Here is a 23,715-nt window from a genome sequence, read left to right as displayed (position 1 = left end):
CAACAAGAGGAAGCCAACACACCCTCAGCTGAGACAATGCAGCTTGCAAATAGGATCATATTGAATATGACAGCAGTAGCCATGTGATGGATGTAAAAATGCTTCTGATGCATTTTTGAAGGCTAACACTGCAGCAGTATTCTCAATTGCCTCCTACAAATAACTAGGACTTTTGGCAGCTACCCAGGGATCCCACAAGTATTTTGTGGTGGGGCAATGCCTTCACTCCAGATTTTGCACTGCTTTGGGGCATTTTTAAGAGAGCAAAGAAACAGTAAGTTTTATTTCCAAAGGGACTCTCTTCCTCCTTGAGCTTTATATAAACACCACAAGATAGATGGAGCTGACAAAAATCATTCAAGTCCAAGTTCTGCAAGGCTGCTGTGCTGCATTCCGTACTATGTGAAACAGAAGATGCCAAGCAAAAGAGCCTGTGCTTGTGGTGCCAGCTGCTGAGGATCAGCCCAGCTGCTGAAAGCCATGCCTTGGTGGGGCCAGAGCTGCTGGCAGGTCTCACACCATCCAGGGTGCAAGTGCCCCCATAACAACGACCTACACCAGCACTCCTGATCTGCTTGGGCAAATGATTCTGATCCTGCTGGTCATCATTGTTGGTGTGCCCCTGAGAAAGTAGTGAAATGCTCCTCTTCTTGATTTCCACTCTATGACTAATTTGAGCCATTTGTTTAGTGCTGGAAACTGATGAGTACACCATCTGCCACTTTATTATTATTTTAGTTTTTATTTCCATTATTAAAAAAAAAATCAACAAAAAACTAACAGTAAAAGTAGCATAAAATCACAGCAGGGCAGAAGGTTACTGGAATCTGATGTGACCATTAAATCACAAATAGCTTAGAGTCCAAATATTAGTTCATATTGCTCTTCCCCGTACACAGAATCCCAGAGCAGGTTACACTGGAAGGGACCACAGTGGGACTAATGATCCAACCTCCCTGCTCAAGCAGGGCCAGCCCAGAGCACATGGCACAGGATTGCAACCAGATGGTTTGTGAATATCTTCAGTGAGGGAGACCCCACACCCTCTCTGGGCACCCTGTTCCAGTGCTCAGTCACCTGCACCATAAAGGAGTTCTTCCTCATATTCAGGTGAAACTTCCTGTGCATCAGTTCCTACCCATTGCCTCTTGTCCTATTGCTGGGAACCACTGAGAGAGCCTGGATGCATCCTCTTGATACCCTCCCTTCAGATACTTAAATACATTGATACTCTCAGTTTACTCTTCTCCAGGCTGGACAGGCCCAGCTCCCTTTCTTGGTATTTTCTTGTAACTGAGGTGGTGTCAGCAACCTTCAGGTCAATTAAAGAAGAACTGGTTATTAACAAACCCTATGCTCATATTCTCTAGTACATGCGACACATTTATTTCACCTTCATGTATTCTCACACAACTCTTTGGGCCAGAGGCTTATGTTTTGAGGAAAACGAGTGCACAAATAATGGAGGAAAATAAGCAATATTTGCTGAGATAATGGACCCCAATTATTCTGCTACCAGACTCAGCCACCTGCTTGAACTTCCAGCAAAGGGATCAAACTGCTTATTTCCTGGACTCAGCCATCCTGAGGTATAATCTCCAAAAGTTCCTAAGAGGGAAGACTTACAAAAGCAACATATGGCTGTGGGTCATGGGCCTCAGTATGGGATGCAAGGAAGCACCCAAGAAGTGATGGCGAATAGCCCAATGCCTCTGAGGAAATTAGGTGCTTAAGTTCTCTCATGAGATACTGGGGCTTCTCAGTGATGATGAGGTTGCAGGAGCGTCTTGTCTTCTGTGCCTGGTTTCACCTGGTCTTACCAGGTGAACAACAGACTGAAAAAATTAGCAACTCAAGTATCTGTTTGTTGTTGTTGTTGCTGTTGTTGTGTCCAAAGATTTCTGTGGCTTGAGAACCACAAACAGGTAAGCTGCATGACCAAATACATGTTAGTGGGTATTTCACCAGAATTCAAAAGGCCTCAGAAGATAATCCAACTCCTGAAAGGCTCTCTCACATTTCAGCTTCCCAGGCAGCTGTTAACAAGACCCACTGCTTACACCCTTACAAAGCATTAGATAAACAAATTTGAAGCTGCAAATGTTGATGTACCATGTCAATGATCAGAATAAAAGCCTTACTTGTTTCCAAAAATCAAATTTTGATTTTTGTTTATACATGTCACCACCTGGCTTTTTAACATCAAACTCTCACTTCTTACCCGTTTTTAGATCTCAGGGCTATCTAGTCACTCCAGACACTAATACTTCAAATTATTTATTATGGGTATGCAGGGTGTAGCACACCTGGGTACGGAGGCTACAGCACATGTGGAGAGATTTTTTCATTTCAAAGATTTACTAAAAGCTATACCTACTAATGCAATCACAAAGCCATACTATAAAGTAGGAAAAAAAACCATGCTAATTTCCTCACTACCCTAATTTTAGGGTATTACCCTAAATTTAATCTATTAAATTAACTATAGTCTTTGGTATTATTTGATTTTGGTCCAAATTTCCTTATTTAGCAGCCCTTTATAGAGGGATCCACTCATTTCCTTCACTACAGACAAGCACCAAGGACTGGTTTGTTGGACTCCATTCTTGCAGTTGCCTCTGACACATAAAAATTAGGTGCCAGGATTTTAAGCTCGCCTCCTTTGCTTAACTAACAGCAAGACCTCATCCATGCTAAGGAAGCAGTTCTTTATTCTGCAGTGAGCTCTAAGCTGTTTGAACACAATGAATGCCAAGCTTTCAAAGAAAGTAAAACACAAACACTTTGGCAAATGTAAAGTGGCAATTTTTTTTTTTTAGCTGGAATGGTTCATGCTTGCAAACACACAATGTGCATTCCTCTGAAAATATGTCTTAAACGGTGCCTGCTTTGCATACTAATTGGGCTACATATGCCTTTCTAGTGTCATGGCCCACCTTCTGCCTTTTTTCACAGCTCAGGGGTACCTAACTGCTTTAAGACCTAAAAATATGCAACATATTTAGGAATAGAGAGCTTTAAAATAACTGAAGTATTTTTTCCACTTAGTTATATATTTAGAGTTAAAAAGTAAAGTATGTAACTATTAACAAGAGTTCAATGTCAAAAGCAAAGCAGCATTTTGTAGGGCATAGGGCAGCAGTGGAGTCCCTACTGGACCTACTGGTCTAACTATGGGCTGAGCAAATGATGAATTGGGGTACCATGGGCCTGCAGCTCACTGCATCCCTGCCTTGTTGCCAGCACTGCCTTAGCCCACTGTCCTTAAAGGAATCACTCAGGTCAGTTTCAAGGTAGCATTTAATCCACTGAGGTGCAGAACTAAAGCCACACATGCTCACATCACAGTGGTGATGCTCCTCAGCAAAGGACACAGCACAGAGCTCACTGCCCTGGCAAAGGGTGGCTCAGGTGACTTGTGACACTTTTGGTACTCTGCTCTCTGCTGGATCTGACAAAAGCTGAAGACGATCCAAATTATAGCTTCTCTGAAATTTTAGCAGTGAATGCTATGTTGTCACCATACTCATCTCTTTTCCTGCTCTCTTTATGTCTCTCTTCTGCTTACTGGATTTGACATCTCTTCTAGACAATTATTGTGCAGAAAAGCTTTTGAGCAGCCACTGTGGTGCAATTGTTTAATTAGTAAAATTGCATATTTTTTTCCGTACCAGTCCTGCCTCACTCAACCCATAGATGAGCTATCAATTGCATTATATAGCAAATTCCTGTATTATCTGTGGGCTTTTAATAAATGAAGCTGATTCTTACACTATTACTAATTCATTCAAAGTGGCTACCAATTATTTCCTTATATTTAGACAGATATGAACCAGAAAGCTTTCTAAAAATCTAGACTGAAACAAAAAACTCTCCTCCCTCTATTCTAACTCTAGAACTACAGCCAGTGAACAGACAGATAAAGAGAAAAGACATAGGAAACAAAGCTTGCCTACACTGTAGACCAAAGGGCACTATGGAAAACTGAGGCAGGGATCTACTGAGAACAGTGGGACTCACAATAATGCAATTTTGTACCAACCTGTGTGCTACCTGGCCAATTCTGCATAGCTCAACCCAACCCTCTCTATCACTATAAAGGTCTGACTCTGCAACATAGTGTAAGAAAAATATGTAATTTGAGACTGAAAAGGAAATCTGAATTCAGTGTAGGGTTTTACATGACAAGAAGTAAATAAATATAATAATTGAGGAAAAACAGCTCTTTTCTCCATAGGCATAATCCTTCCCAACCAATCCAGCTTTCATTCTTCAAAGTGCAAAGTACCTGGGTTCTTCTCCACTTACCCCTTCTATTGATTTCAAATACCTGAATGATTACATTAGGATTACTCATATCCTTAGCTTCAAGCTGTGGGGACAGACCTCAGACCTCAGAGACCTTTTCTTTAGCACTGGGCAAGTATATTAATAGTGTACAATTTCCTGGTTTCTTGAATTCTTCAAATTGAAATCCACCTTCATACATATTTTAAATGAAATTATGGGTTCCTGGCAGCTAATGGAAAGGCCACCCAAAGGAGGGTGTGGTGGTACAAAGCACAGCTGTGGACACCACAACAGGTGTTTGGCAGATGGACAGTCCAGAGACAAATGTTGGCAGTGGAAAGGGTGGGCTGTGCAGAGCACCTGAAGCCAGAGAAGGACACAATTCTAAGGAGATGATACACAGAACTCAATGAAAACTTGTCCTCCTTTGTCAGCTATTTTATGTTGGACTCTGTATGGAAACACTCCCTACAGCACTAAGATCTAACTGGCTGTAAGTTTGGCTTGGCTGGAGGGGTACTTCTCCCCAACATTTTAAAGCTTAGTACTGCAGACTGCAGTGGTGGGTGCATGGGCTGACTCATGAAAAATTACTGGTTCTAGAGTGATCTGTCACCTTAATAATATGAGTAAAATATGCATATAGCAAAAAGTAATACAGCTTAGCGAAGAAACTATATTATAACAGGGATAAATCAGGCCTTGCCTTACCTTCTAGATAGAAGGATCTTTTGCCTTAAGCATTTCTTTTGCATGCAACTGTTGGCAACACCATTTTCATTCCAGGAAGCTTTTCTCATTTTGTTTTCTAGTCAGCAAGGTGAAAGTGGAAAGGGGGAAATCATGAAACACAGTGCCAAACTACTAAAAGGTGACTGTGAATTAATATATGACCTCTGATAGCCATTGGTTGAGATTTGTAGTTGTGAAGATTACTCTTACTAGGTGATATAGTCTTATTGAAAAAAAAAAATGAAATGAATACGACCATAATGAAAAAAACAGTGGAGCCATAGGCTTCTTTTACGCTTCACAGAAGAAAAATGTTTTGATAAAAAAAATAATAAACAGAGCTCATCTTGGATCTTGGTAAGAATATCTGCAAAGTCAAACATGTAGTGGTAAAAATTACATCATCTGTAATCTTTATACCAACTGCTTTTCTTCAAACAACAGTAACACAGAAATGCTATTCTGGGCAGAACTAGTCGCTGTATTTGTTTTCCATTAGATACACAATCTAGAATGACTCCAACAGCTAACTGGGCATTAAATTTATTAAACCCTGCACCAGTTGCATCAGCCCTATTTTTTGCTGCTCGTAGTATTTCAGACAAGCTTCAGATAATACTCCGAAAAACCTGACAGGAATTAACACCACTGCTACTCAAACAAAGCAGATAATCCATGATCACTGAGCATGCCCGGGCTCATGATACTTCCTGCTTCTGAGCCCACTGCACTGGTTTCACAAACTTCAACACTCAGACATGACATAATACACCCCCTTCTCCTTCTTCCATGATCAGTCTGGCCTGTGCCACATGCAACATGGAGAAAAAAAATTGAAAATGCAGACTTGAAGACTGTTCTTTCTTACCTCTATTCCTTCCTTGTTTAAGGCATATTCATCAAAGTTCAAAATAGCAGTCTTGATGGTGCGGGGAGGGGGCAACACAGTCAAGCCAATATTAATGGCATTGCTTCGCTTTGAGTCCAACACAATGATCTCCTGTCGCTTCCCATCTGCAGCAGTTTTCTTGGGAAAGAAGAGAACAAGGTCATTATTCCTCTGATCTGTTTTATAAAGGAAAAGTCACTCCTTTCACTAATGACTTCCCCCACTCAAGAAAGCTGACACTGAATGTAAACTTAATTTATTTGCAGGCATCAAAGCAAGCTGAATTCTAGCACATCTTTATCCTACCAACATGAGCTGCCAGGATTTAGAGATCTGAACACTGCTGTGCAAAGCAGAGCTAGTCTGACACAGTCTTCAAAAGCACAGTTTGGGGTAGAAGCCAGTCTGAAAAACACCTGAAACTGCCTCTGCCAGCCCAGAGCTCTGCTGTGCAGCAGGACTGGCCTGCACAGGACTGATGGGGGCTGCAGGGTTCGATTCCCTGTTGGATGCACCAATCTAGAACCTCTCTCACTTGTGTGGCTGGCTGGGAAACAGAGTAGTTCCCACCTGCCTGCCAGCATCCTCCTCTGTTACAAATCTACCTCAGACAGTGGCAAAGGAGATGTAGGTGCCTCTGTGGAGGCACTGGCAGGGTTTTCTGACCTCTGGCTGCCAGGGGAAAGCTATTCTACCTTGGTGCTCCTGATATTTCTGTCAAGTCATTCGTAGATGCAGAAAAATTTCAACCCTCATGCTTTTTCCGAAGTTTTGGGACTATCCATATCCTTGGATCTTACCTCCAGTATAAATAATAATAAAATCACAAATAACTGGCAACATATGCTTTAAATTCTCTTCTAGAGTAGACCCAAGGAATTTCTGTCTCTTTCTTCCCATCCTTATAGTGGCAAAATGTGAACCAACTATTCAAGGTTACTCGAAATTCATCTATATGGCATAAAGTAGTGTTGAATGTGATCTTTGGTTTTACACCTCATCATATCTCTCTTTCTCTCATCATCCTATGCTAGAAGGTGTCTCTTTGGTAACTACATATGTCATGCTGGGTAGCTGAAAGGTGAGAGGACTCTGCTCCTCACACTCAGGATTTTTTCCTCCCTCTGCATATATGTGAACACTGTAAACACGTTTTCTGTGGTTCTTCTGCCTTTTCCCTATCAGAGATGGGCTGAAGAATGCTGTCAAGCACAGGAGTGTAAGGAGAAGTCCTGCATGCTGATGTATTACTCTTTCATCTCTTGTGGATTTGGGGAAAGCCCAGGAGAGACTTACTGCTTACATCTTAATCTGTGTTCAGGGTTGTTTTTCAGACTACTGAGTTTTGTCCTTCACTTTCTTTGGGTCTGCACCACAGCCACCGAGACATAAAATACCCCACTGTCAGGCCTATGTGCTGTTTTTGAATTGGAAGTTAGTAAATATGATTTCATCAAAGCATGTCCAGCTGTGGACAGCCCATAATGGGGAATGCAGCTGCATCATTATAAAGATGCTTTTTTCTGGCATAGCTCAGAACCTTGCTTGCCCAGGAAGAGGGTTGCCCACTGGTTCTTGCACCCTGCCCAGAATCTGTGTGATACCACAGTCCTTTCATCACATCAGAACCACTAATGTGGTATGATGCAGCTTCTGTGGGCACATGGGACTATAGGCAGGTGCCGTTTACAGGAGTTAGGGCATACCACATGTGTATGATCTGAGAAGTTAAAACAGGGGTTTTTTTTAACTTAAAAAGAAACAACAATTTTGCAGTAAACAGAATAAATTTTAGGAGAGCAAAGACAATGTTTGTCTTCAACGTTTTTATATCAGTTCTGTCAGAACAGAACAGAACAGAACAGAACAGAACAGAACAGAACAGTTTAGAAGTATCCCCAAAGGCTTCCTGAAATTTCCCTTCTATGAATAATAGACTCCTCTTTTTCTTGGGAAGCTACCTGAAGGATGTGAGATGCAGCTTCTCCTTTAGTACTGTAACGTTTGCTTCCCGAGCCACTAATCACATTCTCAGGACCACAGTTAGTGTCCAAGACCACATTAAAATCAAACAGGGCTCTCCAGAGACTGCTTCCTTCTTGAATTTGTATTGCACTAAGCCTTTTTTAAACCACCACTTTTTACCTTGTCCTTTGGAGCACAGAATTACACAGCCCTGAAGAATTTAATCAGAAGGGAAAAGGCCTGGAGAAAGGAGTTAAATTTAGGCTTCCCACATGTGGTATGGGTAAGTAAGCCTCAAATCTGCAGCTCTGTTTTTAGGCTCCCAAGTCTAACAAGAGAGACATATTCATTTTGGGATGCAGGATGCTCACGGCCGGGATCTCTGCGATCCCTACAGTGCACACGCTCCCTAACAATGAGTTATGAAAGACAGATGAGCTGCACAGGGCAGGAGTGCATGGAGGTATTTTCCAGAGCTGTAACTGCATATGGGATATAAAATGTTGGGGTGAGTAACCCTTTTCAAAAACAGGGGCTGAAGAGATTTTAAATCCATTGTTGGGACAACGTCTGAGTTCCAAAGAAATCCTTTCCAAATAAATAAAAAAGAAAGATTTTACTACTATGAACTTTACTACCTTACCACTAGGAAAATTGCTTTTTGTCTGCAATGAAATTGCACAGGTGGAAGCGCCTGACTGTTAAAATAAGCTACAACTACTAATTTCTAGTACAATATTTGGTGACTTCAATCTATGCTTTATAAATTCATTAAAGGAGAGTGACTTAAAATGCTCGGGGGAACAGTGAACCACTGTAATTGATGTCATATTTTAATGTGTCAGCATGAACTGTAATCCCTGAACTTCTGAATACTATATATACACCATAGTATTATATGTAATTACAAAAGTAATTATAAAATACAAACGTATCAGTAGTATAATCTGTGGAAAACAAACAATTCTGCAATGTATTAACAATTATAGTGAATTTAGACCTTTACAAGATCTAACTGGGCACATTCTTTTGCCTTGGTTGAAGACTGGGTAGTACAGATTGGATTATTTAAAACCTATTACCATCCCACAGAAAGTGATTTGTAGTTTGATGAGAACATTGTCTTAAGCATGCCCCTTTGCTTTAATTAATATGGGAAGCAGAAAAAATTAAATAACTTTTCAAGTGGTCATATAAATAAATAATTGTATTATGAGCATCAACTCAGAAATATCTCCTGCTTTTAAAGTTGCAAAAGTCTGAATCAGTAGTGCAGAAAAATCTACCTTCATAGTGAAATGGCTTTTAAATTTTTTTAAAACTTTATTTTATTTCTATCTCAATTAGCAAGGATTTAATACAAGAGATGTAAAATGGAATCACTCAGCTGCAATTGACTTTCTCCAGGATATCTGTATGTAATCTTCAGAAATTCTGGTCCACGTTTATGACTTTTCCTGGCATTTACTGAAATTGCAACAAATCCTTTCAAAAAGAATATGTGCCCAAGCATGTGCACATGAAAACAGATTCCTTCCTTTTTCTCTCCTACTAATTTTTATGACTGTGGGCACATGATGGATCAATATATCCCACAGGGTGTACATGAATCAGCAAAATAATATTTTCATGCAAAACCAAGTGGATGGTAAAAGGGCTGAACAACAGCATTTGATTCAGGAGTGTTTGCATGTTTTCACTTCACGGAAAAGTAAACACTTTGAAGTACTTTGCCAAAATACCTGCTTTGTTTGGTGGAGAAGGAAGGAAATGGTTTAGAGAGAATACCTGATCAATCTTTCTGTTGGTAAATATAATGTAGGGTGCTCTATTCTAAAAAATAACCATCTGCAACTAGAGGTGCTTCACTAAATAATATCAACGTGCAAGTTTCTCTTTGTGGCATAATTTTTCCTAAAATCAAGGATCTCCTCTCCCAGTCCCAGCCCCCAAAATACTGTATTATATCCTACAATTTTACATCCACTTTATTTTATTACAGCCTATTGTGTTTAATGAAAAACTTCTCATGAGCCAGGAAGTAGCTGTTTATAGCTGTGTGTTGTGGAAATCACAGTGAAGGATTAGAAACTGGAGTAAAATTGGTTACAGCTGTATGAGAGAGCATAAGCACAAGATAGAGCCAAGCCTCCCCTTTATACACCCTGACTTTTCTGTCCCTCTCATCCTTCTGGACTGTTCCTTTTCCATGCACCTACTTCCATCTCTTGCTATGAAATCTAGAGATTTGACTTTTGATTTGTTGTTCTGCACTCTCTTTTTTCAGCTGAACCAACTGAGCTGTGAGTCAGACTTTACGATATTATAGAATAAACCTGTTTTGGATGGCAGCCATTGGACAGGAGAAACTAGACACAACGGGGAATGTGCTCTCTGGAAATAAACCAAGCAGTCTGGAAAAATCGAGAGCTATCCTAATTTGAGTGCAATCTTCCTACCAAACCTCAAGTCTTTCACGGATTCGGTGGTCTGCTTAATTACTCCCACTCTCCCTTGATCTAAGGACCATCTCCTGCTCTGGAAGATTTGCTGGTGTTCATGGAAACCGGGCAAGAGTTTCAAAAGCCTGCACAGAGTACTGCTAGGGTACTCCTCGGTCCCCATTGTCTTCTCTGCAGTGAGACAATGAGACTTCTATGTCTGCGCTATGGGACAGGGTGGAAAGAGAGCCAAAAGTACGATGTCTCATGCAGAGAGCAGTTATTAGTCGCCAAGGGGAAAGCACCTAAATCATTCCTCAGACTTGCACTAATTTCAAAGAAACCTGCTCACTCATCTTCCAGCCAGAAGCCAAAACCTGTGCCAAAACATCAGGCAGGTTTGAGAAGCAAGTGTGAGGGAGGGAAAATGGCCAAGGCTAGTCTGGGAACATGCAAGATGATTGACTGGAAAAGTAAACAAGTCATAATTCCAACAACTTAAGATTTTATCAAAATTTCTTGTGAGAATAAAAGATTAGGAATCAGCCAGAGTGCTCCATTACAATGCTGGCACTTAGCACAAAGCTGAATTTTGGAAATGGCAAATATGTTATAATTCCACATTCAATTCAAGGAATTAAATATTTTATGGATCTAAGAAAATGCTCTCATTCCTTCCATCTATGAACCATCTGTGGCAGATTTGTATTTACAGGGAGAAAGATGAGGAGTAGCACACCACAACGTCACCAGCATTCCTTCCTCAGCAGAAAAGGAATTAGAGAGAGAAATTAATCTCAGCATTGGCCAGATGAACAATCAGTTGAATGCATTTTTACAGGTGCTATACCATAGGTTTCAGATTTGCATGCATCTGTGTCACAAAAAAATTCAGCTAAGAACAGTGATGGCAGGATCTACACGAGCCATCTCTTTATGTACCTGTTGCTTGCTAGGTACCTGGGGGCTTGATTATAGAAATTCCAATGTTTCCACTTCATCAAGAAGATCAAGAATGACTATTAGAAAATTTTGAGTTAATAAACTGCACAAGTGACACAGAGAACCTTTATTGCGAGACATTGAGACTCCCCAGAGTAGGAGCAAACAGTAATACCTATAATACATAATAGATACAACAACTTTCTCTGGCAAAAGAGAAGTAAAATACTCAAGGTGCTGACTGTTTTTTATGTCACTATGAGACATACAGGCATACAGAGAAAACACGCAAGTGATTAATTTATTTCAAGAGAGATGGGCATTTTTTACTATCTTTTTAACTGGAAAAAACCATTCTTCCCTGATACCAATTATGCTGCTTAGAAGAAAAAGAGTTTATGTAGCCATGAAAAACAAATGTTCAGGCTAATAACTTTTTTAATGCTACTTCAAGTTCCTCCTAAATGTAACTATAAAAAGCTTCCTTTTGTTGTTGATTCTAATGTTAAACAGCCATGTCATGAGCCTTTGTAAGTTTATTTTATAACAACAGTAAGGAAGAGGGAATCCTAGTTACAGCTAGCTGTGCCAGCTTCCATCCTAAAATTGCCACATTGCATAAATTAAAGATTTAAAATAGGCCTGTTCACCAGTATAAAACAAAAAACCCAACACCCCTGCAGAGTTCAGCTGTAAACATGGTCCAGCTGATAATTCGATCCTTCAGAACAAAGCACATGTTCTCTTTGCAGCAGATCCAGTCTGATATTCTAACCTTTCCACCTAACGATTAGGAAAATATTACCAAGTGAAGAACTGTCAAATACACAGATATGAATCACCACGCTGTGACCTTTTTATGAATGCAACAGAAAATATTTCAGATTCCAATATCTAGTTTGGTACTCAGCTATGGACAATCTAATGTAAAATTTGTTGGTATTTCACCACCTGGAGTGATATCCCACAGCTGGCAGACCTGAGACAGGAGGGCAACTTGGCACATGCACCACCCTAGGCTCATCTCTAGTGTCAGGCCATGGAATATCTTCCGTCATAGGCCAAGCTAGAAACACATCCAGTAATTTCCACTGGTTTGATATAAACAACATAAATCACCAAGATCTAATTCAGAATGAATACCAATACAATAGCAGAAAAATAGCAAACTGAATACAAGCTGTACCTTTGTGACAGGCAGTTCCTTGGATTTCGACTCAAAGAGATGCTCCAGTTTGGAAGTGTCCACCTTAATGGGTTCCAGTTTCGACCACAGGAATTCTCTGCAGCGTTTGTTGTTTTTACACTGCCACTCAAATGGCCGTACCTCATTCCAAAACAGACGGATGGTTTTCTTCTTCTTTATAAATGCTGGCTGACCCCTAGAAACCTGGGGTGACCCTAAACCCTGAGGAGTGCTGAACAGTGGAGGAGGAGCCAATAAATTAGCAGAGGGTGGAGGTGGAGGCGGACATCCAAACAAGGGGGGAGGCGGTGGAGGAGGCAAACCCAGAAAAGAAGGTGGAGGTGGAGGAGGGGGAACAAGGGAGTCCCCAGGACCCATATCCATGTCCAACACATCTACATCATCCTCCTCCCCCAAGTCTGTAAAATCCATGTCTTTGATTTTAAGTTCTCGAGGATTAGCCATGAGCTGATCCCAGATGTAATCAGATTCCTTCTTTGTCTGTGCTGGTGTTTTCTCGGGGACCTGTTCATTGATTTCATCTTCAGGCACTGCTGTCCCCTTAGCCAGCTCACCGCTGTTAAATTTTTCTGCAAAGGCTTTCACACTGCCTTGGTTGTCCAGATTTCCAATCTCCATCTTTTTGACACTTTCATCTTTGGCCTGCTTTGTGGCCTGAAGAATAGAGATCCTGCTGGCTAGGCTAGTGAGTGACTCCTCGCTTTCCTCCGTCTCCTTCTTTTCCTCCTTCGCCTCCAGCTCCTTCTCCTCTTCATCTTTGGGCTTTTTGTTATGCGCATACAACATGTCCAGCATAAACCGCTTGTTGTTGAGGATGTTGCTGCACTGCTCATTCACACCAGCATCCTGAATGGTCTGTGACCATGGACCTGCAATCACACACACAGAGGCAGAAAGAGTCAAGGGCAGGACGTCAGAGCACCAAGAACACTCTTCAATCAACCAAAACCAACATTCCCGGGATGCATGTACAACTACTCTTAAACTGGGTAGGCAGTTACTGTGAAAATTTTGAAGTAAGACACAGTGCTGATACATGGCCTGATCTTGATGGGTTGGGATTAATTCTCAGAAAAGGAGGGGGAGTAGAATAACATGTAGCTTGGGAGGGACTAAATCACTTTCAGGATTTGAATGTTCAGGTTTCTCCTGAAATCTGGCAGGTTTAATTTTGTACATAATGCATAAATTCTGCATAAAAGAATTTTTATACATAAAGTACATAAATTCTCATGACCATTGGTATTCCAGAATGGGGATTAAATATCATGACAATGACACAAAACAGGTTATCATCATACTCTTCACCTGGCCATGTACTGGAACAACTTCAGGACAATACTATCACATGAAAAAGATCTTCCCTGCCTGATGCCAAGGTTGACATGCAGCTATTTACTTCTCCTCCCCACACCCTGCTGGCTAGGGAAGGGCACCTTTCAGCCCTAGCTGTTCCTCAGAACCCCCTGGCTGGGTACCCGGGTCGTCTTCACAACACAGACTATTGGAATTCCAAAGTAGGCTGCATATCCAGGGTATAGCTCTAAAGGCAATGCAGTCAGTGTAAGCATAAGCAAGATTTTAAAAGCAGTTTATAACATGAGAACCCTTATAAATTAATTTTGAACATGCTGCTCATCAAACACTGTTAACCTTCCTGTTACATGTTGGTGTTGAAAGACTATTGGCGTTCCCACATCACAATCATTTAACATTTCACTGTAATGAAGCTTCATCTTTCTGACTACTGCTTTTCTCACCAATAATATGCAAAAAACCATGTCTGAGACAGCACCATAAATAATAAATTATAGTGGTCAAACTGTAAAAATATATGATGTAAGCGTCTCTGTGACTTCATTTCCCTGAATTTAATACTGCTAACCAATGCGGATAATGTGTCTAACAATTATGGTGCTCCTTTTTCCAGTGGGCGTCAGATAAAGTGATTAAACATGAAACAATGATAATTCTTCACACTTACTGTATTTCCTGTATGGAATTCCTTCTGTTCCCCATAGTCCTTACACATTTTATTAATGCATTTTTCATAAACTCTGCTTCTTTTATATCATCATTTTACTTTGCTCACTAGCCTGCCTTTTTTGGGGGTCCTTGTGGTTAAAGATTTTCTTTTATACCTATAGGTTTTCCTTTTTCTTAAACTCCCATTTTATCTTGGTTTCTTCACTTATGGTCCCACCTTTTCCAATACCTCTACAGCTTTTTCTGTCAACAGAGTTGCTTTCTTATCACAACATCTAGTCCTGTGCTCTGACAAGGTGTCCTCTTGGTGAGATCTATACCCAGGGCCCCACAGCTCTCTGCCTCCCCTCCCGTAAAACAACACTGCACTAAAATATAGGCCCTTGCAGCACAAAGTGTTTGGACAGCAGTGACTCCTGCCTCTATTTAGATCAAGCTCTAAACCATGTTTTAAAATCATGGTTTAACCCCATGACAAAAGAAACTATTTTTATGAGAAATGGATACAACCTACTTTCCTGCAGGTGGCTTGACTGCTTCCATTATCTGCTCATTTTCCTCAGACTTGAGCCATGAGATTGCTTTTTTACCAGTACTTGTCACCTGAGGCAGTCTCTTAGATTTCTCTCCGAGGCAGCTTCACTAGACAACATCACTATACAACTCCTTCCCCACACCATAGATTTTACTCAGCTGTGCTCTCGCAAAGGATTTCCCCCTACTTCAAGCCTTTTCTTCAAAGATGTTCAAGATGGCTCTCAAGATCCATCCCACAAACCCCATATGATCTACCCCCTCTCAGTTTCACCAGATGGGATCCTCCAGTGTTTAATCCCTTTGCAAAACTACTCATCAAAATTTGCCAAGACACAACCTCTAATTTGTGTTCCTCAGTTCCACCCCCAACTGTCCAAGCTGATCAAAGACCATTTCTGTGAAGACTCTGACTACCTTGGTGGCCTCTTCTGCCCTCCTCTCCACAGGTAAAGCTTTGAAATACCATTGGGGAAACAAGACTTGTTGGAAGCCAAATTTGGAAGGATAGGTAATGAAGAAGCTTGCACCAGAGGCTTTATTCCTTTGTCCTCAATGCACTTGAGCAGAACCAACAGCCATCAGCCAACAGCCATCTCATAAATGGCAAAATGCTTGTTGGAAATGTCAGAACTGCTGGAGAAAGTGTTCTTGTTTGCTTTTCAAAACTCCTCACCTACTAGACAGCAAACAATTCACTACATGAGTCCTCTTATACAGCATTACCAAATGAATCTTTGGTCTACTGGTAGTGTAGAACAATTTTAAGATGTTGATTTTAGTAAGAGTACATTTCTTAGCTTTTAACAAAAGTACATAGGGACTTTAAATTAGAGTGGTAACAGGTCAGTAACAGACAAGATAAGGAGAAAAAAACTTGCCATTGTTTTCCTTTATTTGCACTTAGACTATCTTGGACTATGCCACAGTATAGCAGCATCCTTCATCTGTGATCCCTCCCCAGCCTTTCCTACAGATATATCCATCTACATTCTTTATGAGTACAGCAGCATTCTAAGTAACTCAATCTTGGTGCCGACTAAAAAGAAATCAGCTTTAAAATTTAGGATGCAATTTTTGTAATGCTTCCCAGAAAAGAAAGTGACAGATCTAAACTTGAACAATTCAATCTGACAGTTTATGTCTATGAGGTAATTGTTGGGATTCAGAGCTATCCCTCTTCTTTCAGGACAGAGCAGGACTATTTCACACTGTGAAACACATCTTGTTTTCTTATCTAGAATTTAGAAAATGTAGGACAATGCATTCCATGGTTCAGACCAAAGAAAAACTGGGAATCAAATGCCCTAATTATATTGGATTCCTTTACCTCCCTATAAAAAAGGGAAAAGAGTAATCAGCAAAGTCAAAATCTGCCTTTTATTCCCTCCCTGCTTGGGCTGAAAGACAAACTCTGGTAATCATTATCTCTTTGGGCAGAAACTTGGTACTTAAGGTGTTTCCCAGGCTGGGCCTTTCCAGGCTGGTACGTGGTGGCATATTTGACTAGAATCCCTCAGCACCCTGAAACTGGTCTTTTCCAGACAAGGTGTACTTCATGTGCCTCCTCCACATGAAGGAGCTAAAGACAGCCACAGCCCAGACCTATCTTCAGCAGTTCCTACATATCTCTCTCTTCTGTCTGAAGTCTGACCAAGACAGAAAAACTGAAGGGAAGGAATAAACATCTCAGCCCCCACTGCTCTTCCTTTTCCACTAAAATGATGAGAAAAAGTAAAAAGTTTCTGGAACTTCATGACAAATCATGTCAGGACAGCCCTTTGTCTCACTGACTTATGTACAGAAAAAACAAATTCTCCAGGAGCTAGAGATGCAAGTCTCTGCAACATGGTGATTCAGCGGTTAATATATTAATCTCAGGGGAAGAAAATTATCTCAAATCAAATGAAACTTCATTTCATCACGGCCCTATTGTCCCTCAAACACAGTGTCCCCAATAAAGTCTGGATGTTCAAGCAGAGTAGACAAGACCTGGCCATGGTGAAGAAAGATAGGTGCAAAGCACTTGTTAGCTAATTAACACAATATCAGAGCTGCTAATTTAACATTTTTTTCCACCAGAAACCCTTCATTATTGAAAAAGCTTCACTTTACCAGTTTCATTGTCACTGGTTAACTTGTCCTCTCTCTCTTCCCTCTCTAAAGTGCTGCTTGCTGAGGATATACTGGATGCAGAACAGTTGTCTTTTTCATTCACTTCCTCATTCTGCCTCTCCTTTTCACTGAGTATTGCACTTTCTTCTGGCTCTCTCTCTGGTCCTTGCTCCACCTCACTCTCTGGTCCCACCTCTGTAGCCTCTATTTCCTTGGGTGTCTCCGTTCCCTGCTTGGCCTCAGCCTCAGCCTCCTGCTCTGGTTCTGGTTCTGGTTCTGTCTCTGTCTCTGGTTCAGGTTCACTGGCACTCACTGGTGGAGAGAACAATGGGAGAAAAAGATTCACTTAACAACAGAGCTGTCTCAGGTTCACCCCTCTCAACGAGAGTGACTTGAGAGTTGAACAAGTGCCTTATGGAAAGAAAATAAAACGCAAGTCCAGGGCATGCTTAGGAACATTAGGAGCAACAGACTGATGGATGTTGTGTGACGACAGCATTGCACGTGAGAGTGGCCTGGCCAGCCCCCTCACTGGCTGTCTGGAGCCAGCACACTGTTTTTATACATACTTCCACAGCTGCAGTGTTGGACTCGCACAAGGATTTGAACGAACCAGCAGCAAATGGGCATCTCACCTGAGCATTGACAACTCAGTGCCTAGACAGAGCCAGGAGAGAAGAGATTAAAAAAAAAAACAAAAACAAAAAACAAAAAGGAGGGTGATTGTGGCTTTTGGTTGAATTTTCTTTGGGTTCTGGAAGAGTTCTTTTTTCACCTGATGAGGAACACTTCAACAAAAAAAAATACAAATATTAGTTTTAATAACACACTTGAATGGTACAGTCTGGAAATGGCACTGTCACACATTTGGCTGACAAAAAACATATGCTGTTTCATGCACATTTACTTCAGAATAGCCACATCAAAACTGTGCAGTTTCCAACTGCTTGGCATATGGCACATACTTAGTTTCCAGTTGGCTGGCATATGGCATACAATGAGCTTTCTTATCAGTTGGCACACAGCAAACACTGTTGACAGTACACTTGGTTTCTTCTTCCCTGCTTCCCAGTAAAAATAATTCATTCACCTTTAGAGTTTTTAGCAGTAAGAGCAGCTTTTCACATGCAAATATTCTCTGCATGCTGCAAAGAAACTGAAGAGCATCCACACATTCACATCAAGCAGCTCACAGTTCTCTGAAACCTGAAATGGCCATGCAAAGAGTGGCAAAAATGGACATGCACGTTAGCTCTGCATACTTCCCAAATTCCCTCTGCACTAAATCTTGTATTGGGTGGCTGAACTATAATGACCAAATCATACTTGTTTTGTCCCTCTGTTAACTGCTTTTCATTACAACATTGCAAAAGAGTCTTCTGGACTTCTCATTGTCTTTGGAGTACATGAAATAGAATGAGAATTTCTTCAGGTACTACATAAACCTTTGAAGCAAAAAAAAATCACACTGAAATACTGGAATGCAATCCAAATATTTCAGTCCTCTAGTGAGCAGGTAAGTAGATTTATCCTAAGAAAATATAAGCCAAAAGAATGAAGATCACATTCTTCTCCACTGAGGGCACCTAAAGTCTAATACTAGATATGCAAGAACTTCTGCCCATGCCTCATTTCTCTAAATGTACCTTACCTATGACTGTATCCTGCACACTGCCTAGGAGAGAATCAAAATTACACAGGGCTGTCAAGGAGTTGGCAGGCACTGCAAATCCCAGTAATGTGTTTCTCACCACAGCTGTCAGTGTGTAGGTATAGAATAAGAACATTTTAAAGTCAAGCCAAGATTTGAATATGACTGAGAAAGAAGCTTAGGAATTCTTCAGGAGTTACTGGAACTAATGTGGTACTTTAGCAAGAAAGATTCTCAGCTTGCCATGGTTCAATGATACACATATACAAATGTCACCAATTCATCCATGAATAATCGTAATTTCATATGAATTTTAGATACTTCTTTCTAAAAAAAACCCAACAAAACGAAACAAAAAAAAACCCCAACAAACCAACCATCATGCAATAACCAAAAAGGTCAACTCCAACAGTTCAGATGGAGAAAGAAGCTAATTAAAACATAACCAGGACTCCTAACACTTATTGCAACTTTGTCAGCATGAAGCTACACTAAAGATTCAATAGAAATAAATCAGAGGAGATGTAAGAAATGCTTGAGAAAATTTGAATGTTCAAAAAAATTCCAGATACTCTTCCAACAAGAAATATTCCACACATACCAGAAATATGCAGCAACTTAGCAAAATCTAACACATAACAAAGAGTAAAGAGCAATATACTGACATAGGCTGCTCTTTTGAGTTCAAGGAACAACAAAATCTAAATACTAGAACAAAACAAGGATATGTTGAGAGTAATTTTGACAGCCTCTCCCTCTCTTTTTAGAGATAATACCAAACAATCTACTTATAACCCAAATCACTTGAAAATAGTGAGCTAAGTCCAGCAGCACTTCCCTTAGGAAGCAGTATAAAAATCAAATCTGCCAGGAAACACTGTCAAGAGAGCAAAGCCAGCAAGCTAGACATGTGTCCATTACTTGCATTTCCATCATGTAATCCACTACAGTGATATTAGTGGGAACAGAAGATGTTAAAAAATACAATTCTCAATGAATGCTTGGTAGTGGCCTATTTGAAATGAGCTCAAACTTTCAGTCCCACATCTACTGGATCAGTTTTCATACCAGACAAAACACTACTCCAAGTGGCAACCTTACAGGTGCAAGAGAAATAAGTAACAGACCAGGCTCTGTTCCCTGTCTTCAGACTTCTGCTGGTGGAGAGTGCAAAGACTCAGGAAAGCAAGCCTGGTCAAATCAAAAAGCATCAACAGCTAAGAAGGTATGCCTTAGATGCTAAGAAACATGATACCTTTATAAGATGATCCCTTCTGAAAAGTAAGCCTAAGAACTTAAAATGCAGTAGAGGGATATGGACATTTCCTTTAATACTCAACTATAAATCAACTTTGAAGCAGACACAAGATGCTGTATGCTGTTGATAAGAACTCAACCCTCCAGTCCTATAAGCCCTCAGAGAGAAGAAATATCCCTCCAGGCTCATATCTAATCCCCTGTCAGGCTAATTGATTAGCCAACCACATCCTCATCTATTTTTTCTGCTTTCCACTTGGAGGTGTGAGAAACATATGCTGAGTGTCTCTTGTGGATGCACACAGTAAGTCTGAAAATGTCTATGTCTGCCCAAGACCTCTTGATTCAATCGTTCAGGCATCACCTAAAGTCTTGGCTGTTATCTCCCTTCAGCTACTCCAGCATAGGATTCCTCTTCCTCTGAATTCTGCAGGGACTCTTTATCTCTTCCCACTTCCACTCCAATCTTTTCCTCCCATTCCTTGTGTTGGTGACAACAGGTGCACACTGAATTGTCTCTTTGTTTGTGCAGTCAGAAATGATCCTTTTTTGTCCTCCCATCCCAGTTCCTCCTCTGACTTTCTGCATTATGGTTCCTTTGGCTCTATACAACAGGGGCTGCATTGGTCTCCTTGCACGCTCATGCCCTGGTGTTTCCCCATCTGCTGAGATGCTCTTACCAGTCATGCTTTGGGCAACATTTGAGCCCTGCTCAACTACCTCTATGTTCAGAAGGTCTCCTACTGTCCACAGTGTGCACTTGGGTTGGCCTGCTTACTTTCTCAAAAGCTGCTTCTTTCAGAGAAGGGTTCACCTGAAATTCCTTTGTAGATTGACTTTAGAGATGTCTCAGTTATTGTTGCTCCTCCTTTACTGCATACTTGCACTTCGCAAAATATTCTCCATATGAAATTACAAAAGACTAAGTAGCTACTCTGAAAAAAATAATAAAGTTCCTTTTTGCAGCTACAGGACTGCCTTCATTTCCTCTGAATGCCATAACACAAGTTTTAAAAGAGTAAGTCCTACAAGACTTGATTACTTCAGTGGAACCAATTGTTTTATATGAGAAAACACTTCAGCTCAGTAAGTCCAGATTTTTATATTGGGTAGTGGTACTGACACGTTTCACAGTGTGAGACAAAGTTCCACAGACAGAATCTGTTTCCTTCTTAATACCAGTAGAAACTGGATGGCCAAAGGATATTTCAGCACAAAAGGAATAAAATAAATCTGGCTTCAAAAATCCCTTATTGTTTTGCTAGTAGATGAACACTGTTTGCCTTTCACCTCAGGTTCTGAATTCTGCAGAGTCTTTAGAGCATCCTATGCACAGCATCCTATGCACAGAACCAGAGAACTGTTTTCCTCCTGCAGTTTCATTCCTGCTTAGGAAGATGGTGAACCCAATGTTAAAAGCAACTGCTTGGGGTGCAAGTAATCTGATTTCTGTCCATGGCTCTGTTTCAGCTTTTCTTACAACTGGCTTGAGCAAGTTAATGCCTCATTTTCTCTACTTACTAAGTGGGATTCATAATCCTTCCTAAAACCAGTAAAACTGAGATTTTAATTCAGGATGCAGCATAAGGAAGTCAAGTAACAGTATAGAGACCATGGCACATGGCTACATTAAGCCTGCCCCTGATATCCAATAATATTGCACTTCCAGATGGTCCTGCCCATCATGCTCATGACTTCCTATGACCTTTCCAATACTTTTGGTAGGTCTGAAAAAGCAGTCAACCCCCATGCCCAGATCCTGCTAAAGTATGCAGATTTCAGGCCCCTGTTCAGGTTCTATCCTGGCCATGTGCCTGCAGCTGCCCTTGGCTGGAAAGCTACCCTGCCCCATCCATATATTCTCTCCTTGTGGTCCATTTGCCAGGCTTCCAGGTGCTGCCCTCCAATGCCTACTATATTGCCAGGATTTTTAGTAGAGATGTCCTGTCTACCCATATGTTGATAGCTTTGCCATATTCTGGCTGTCTGAAGCTGCCCTGTACACCTGCTCTAAATGTATTCTCCAAATGGTTTGTGCTGCTCCATTTCATGCTGCATTTTTTTTAATGCTTCCAGGAGAAATATGTTAAAATAATCATCACAAGAGATACTTGCTCCCTACCCAGCTCTGAAATCCTAATGGTGGAAAAATCCAGTTTATTTGCTCTAAAAGCAATATAGCACTAAATAAAATGGGTGTTTGGATGTTTCTGACTATCAGTGTTGGAGGAAAATATCTGTGGTTTCTAAGTTAAATGATTCCACTGAGACTCTTAAGGTTCCAAACAAGAAAACTGGGGAATATAATTGGGAAAATATATAAAACTAAATAAAATAAACTTCACCTACTTAGTACGGTGAGGACAAACATATGCAGCATTCAGTATTTGTAACGTTTTTCCTAAATTGCCTTGCTTTATAGCATGCTACCAGCCATAACACTCCATAAAACCAAGCAGTGCAAGTTACAAATGCATTAATCCCCAATAGCATGTAGCAGGAAATCAAATAAAATAAAAATGAGTGATGGTGATAATTTGCCCTCAACATGCATTCTAGCTCTCAATGTTAATGCAACATCATGTGGTGCAAATATAAATCTGTATGGCATGTGTTGTTTTGAGGACTGAAGGAGAGGTACATGATGCAAGTGGCAGAATGACATACAAACACACACGAAAAACATTGCTCTGTACACCAATAAATTGTGTGACCAACCAACCGTGCAAACACTAGTTATACTTTCCTTCTTACTAATTGTCTGTGGTCTCTTTTAAGTCGTTTATGACTTGTGCTACAATTTTAAGAGTTTTTCTTGGTATTAAAAATAATCAACACACTCCCCCTGCCTTCAATTCAAGACCTTTTCAAATTGTCACATTCAGCCTGTGCTCTACTGGAAGGTTATTATAATCTTGGCATTCATCTGTTGCATTTCTTTCAGAGAATCCACATACACAAAATGTGCTGGCAGGAATACTGTTTGTCTGTATTCAGTAACTCCTCATATACAAGGAGAATGATACTAAAATTAAGACCCTATTCTCTGTTTTCTAATTATTCCATTTGAAGAGCAACAGACAATGACAGTATAAATCATAGCAACAATTAGCAGGGTATCCTATTTTTGAACAGATTACATGATATCCAAATCAATGCAAAAAAAAATAGGCAGTTTAGGAAGACAGGATGGAACAATGTAGGACGTTTTACTTTGGCACCTCATAGATGGTATTCTTGGACTCATACATCAGAAATCATCATTATCCCAAGACAAATTGTGATACACCAAGCATTGTTTCCCCTGCCCTCCTTTTCACTTACCTTCTGAGGGCTGAGGAGTTCCACACGGGATGGAAGGGGTCTTCAGCTCTTCCTGGGGCTCTATGGATGCTGGGCTGATGCACTTGGGTACAGGTGAGGATGGAGCTGAAGGAGATCTCAGATTCAAGGACAGCTCACTTCTGCCTCGGCTGACAGTCCGACTCTTCAGCTCCTTCTCATACTCCTCTGCTGCCAACTTCTCCAAGTATTTGTATCTGAAAGTTAAATTCCAGAGGGTTTCCGTAAAGAAAAAGAAGCCTGTGGCTGATGCTTGTTTATGGATGAAACACCTGCAGAGAATAAGCTGACTTCCTGACACAAGGGGTACAGCACTGAACTGACTGCTTGCTCAGTCTGCCAAAAAGTGCACACCAAAGCAAAG

General features: G+C 40.7%; 1 protein-coding gene across 8 annotated transcripts in view; it reads right to left on the bottom strand.

Annotated features, from left to right (window-relative positions):
• FHOD3 (formin homology 2 domain containing 3) overlaps positions 1 to 23,715 on the bottom strand; it is a 366,964-nt gene that overhangs the window by 49,937 nt on the left and 293,312 nt on the right. For 6 of the 8 annotated variants that reach the window (XM_088171487.1, XM_088171498.1, XM_088171447.1 and 3 more), the window contains 4 exons: positions 23,334 to 23,548; positions 17,102 to 17,413; positions 12,446 to 13,335; positions 5,891 to 6,049 (listed from right to left, as the gene is read on the bottom strand). In XM_088171487.1, coding sequence (XP_088027613.1) covers positions 5,891 to 6,049; positions 12,446 to 13,335; positions 17,102 to 17,413; positions 23,334 to 23,548 — 1,576 coding nt within the window. The remainder of the gene's footprint in view (positions 1 to 5,890; positions 6,050 to 12,445; positions 13,336 to 17,101; positions 17,414 to 23,333; positions 23,549 to 23,715) is intronic. The other 2 variants (XM_088171465.1, XM_088171476.1) reach the window with 1 other exon arrangement.

This window comes from Sturnus vulgaris, chromosome 1 (assembly GCF_052056855.1).
Source record: "Sturnus vulgaris isolate bStuVul1 chromosome 1, bStuVul1.hap1, whole genome shotgun sequence".
In the NCBI taxonomy this organism is placed as follows: Eukaryota; Metazoa; Chordata; class Aves; order Passeriformes; family Sturnidae; genus Sturnus; species Sturnus vulgaris.
This window is presented reverse-complemented; position numbering and strand designations above follow the sequence as displayed.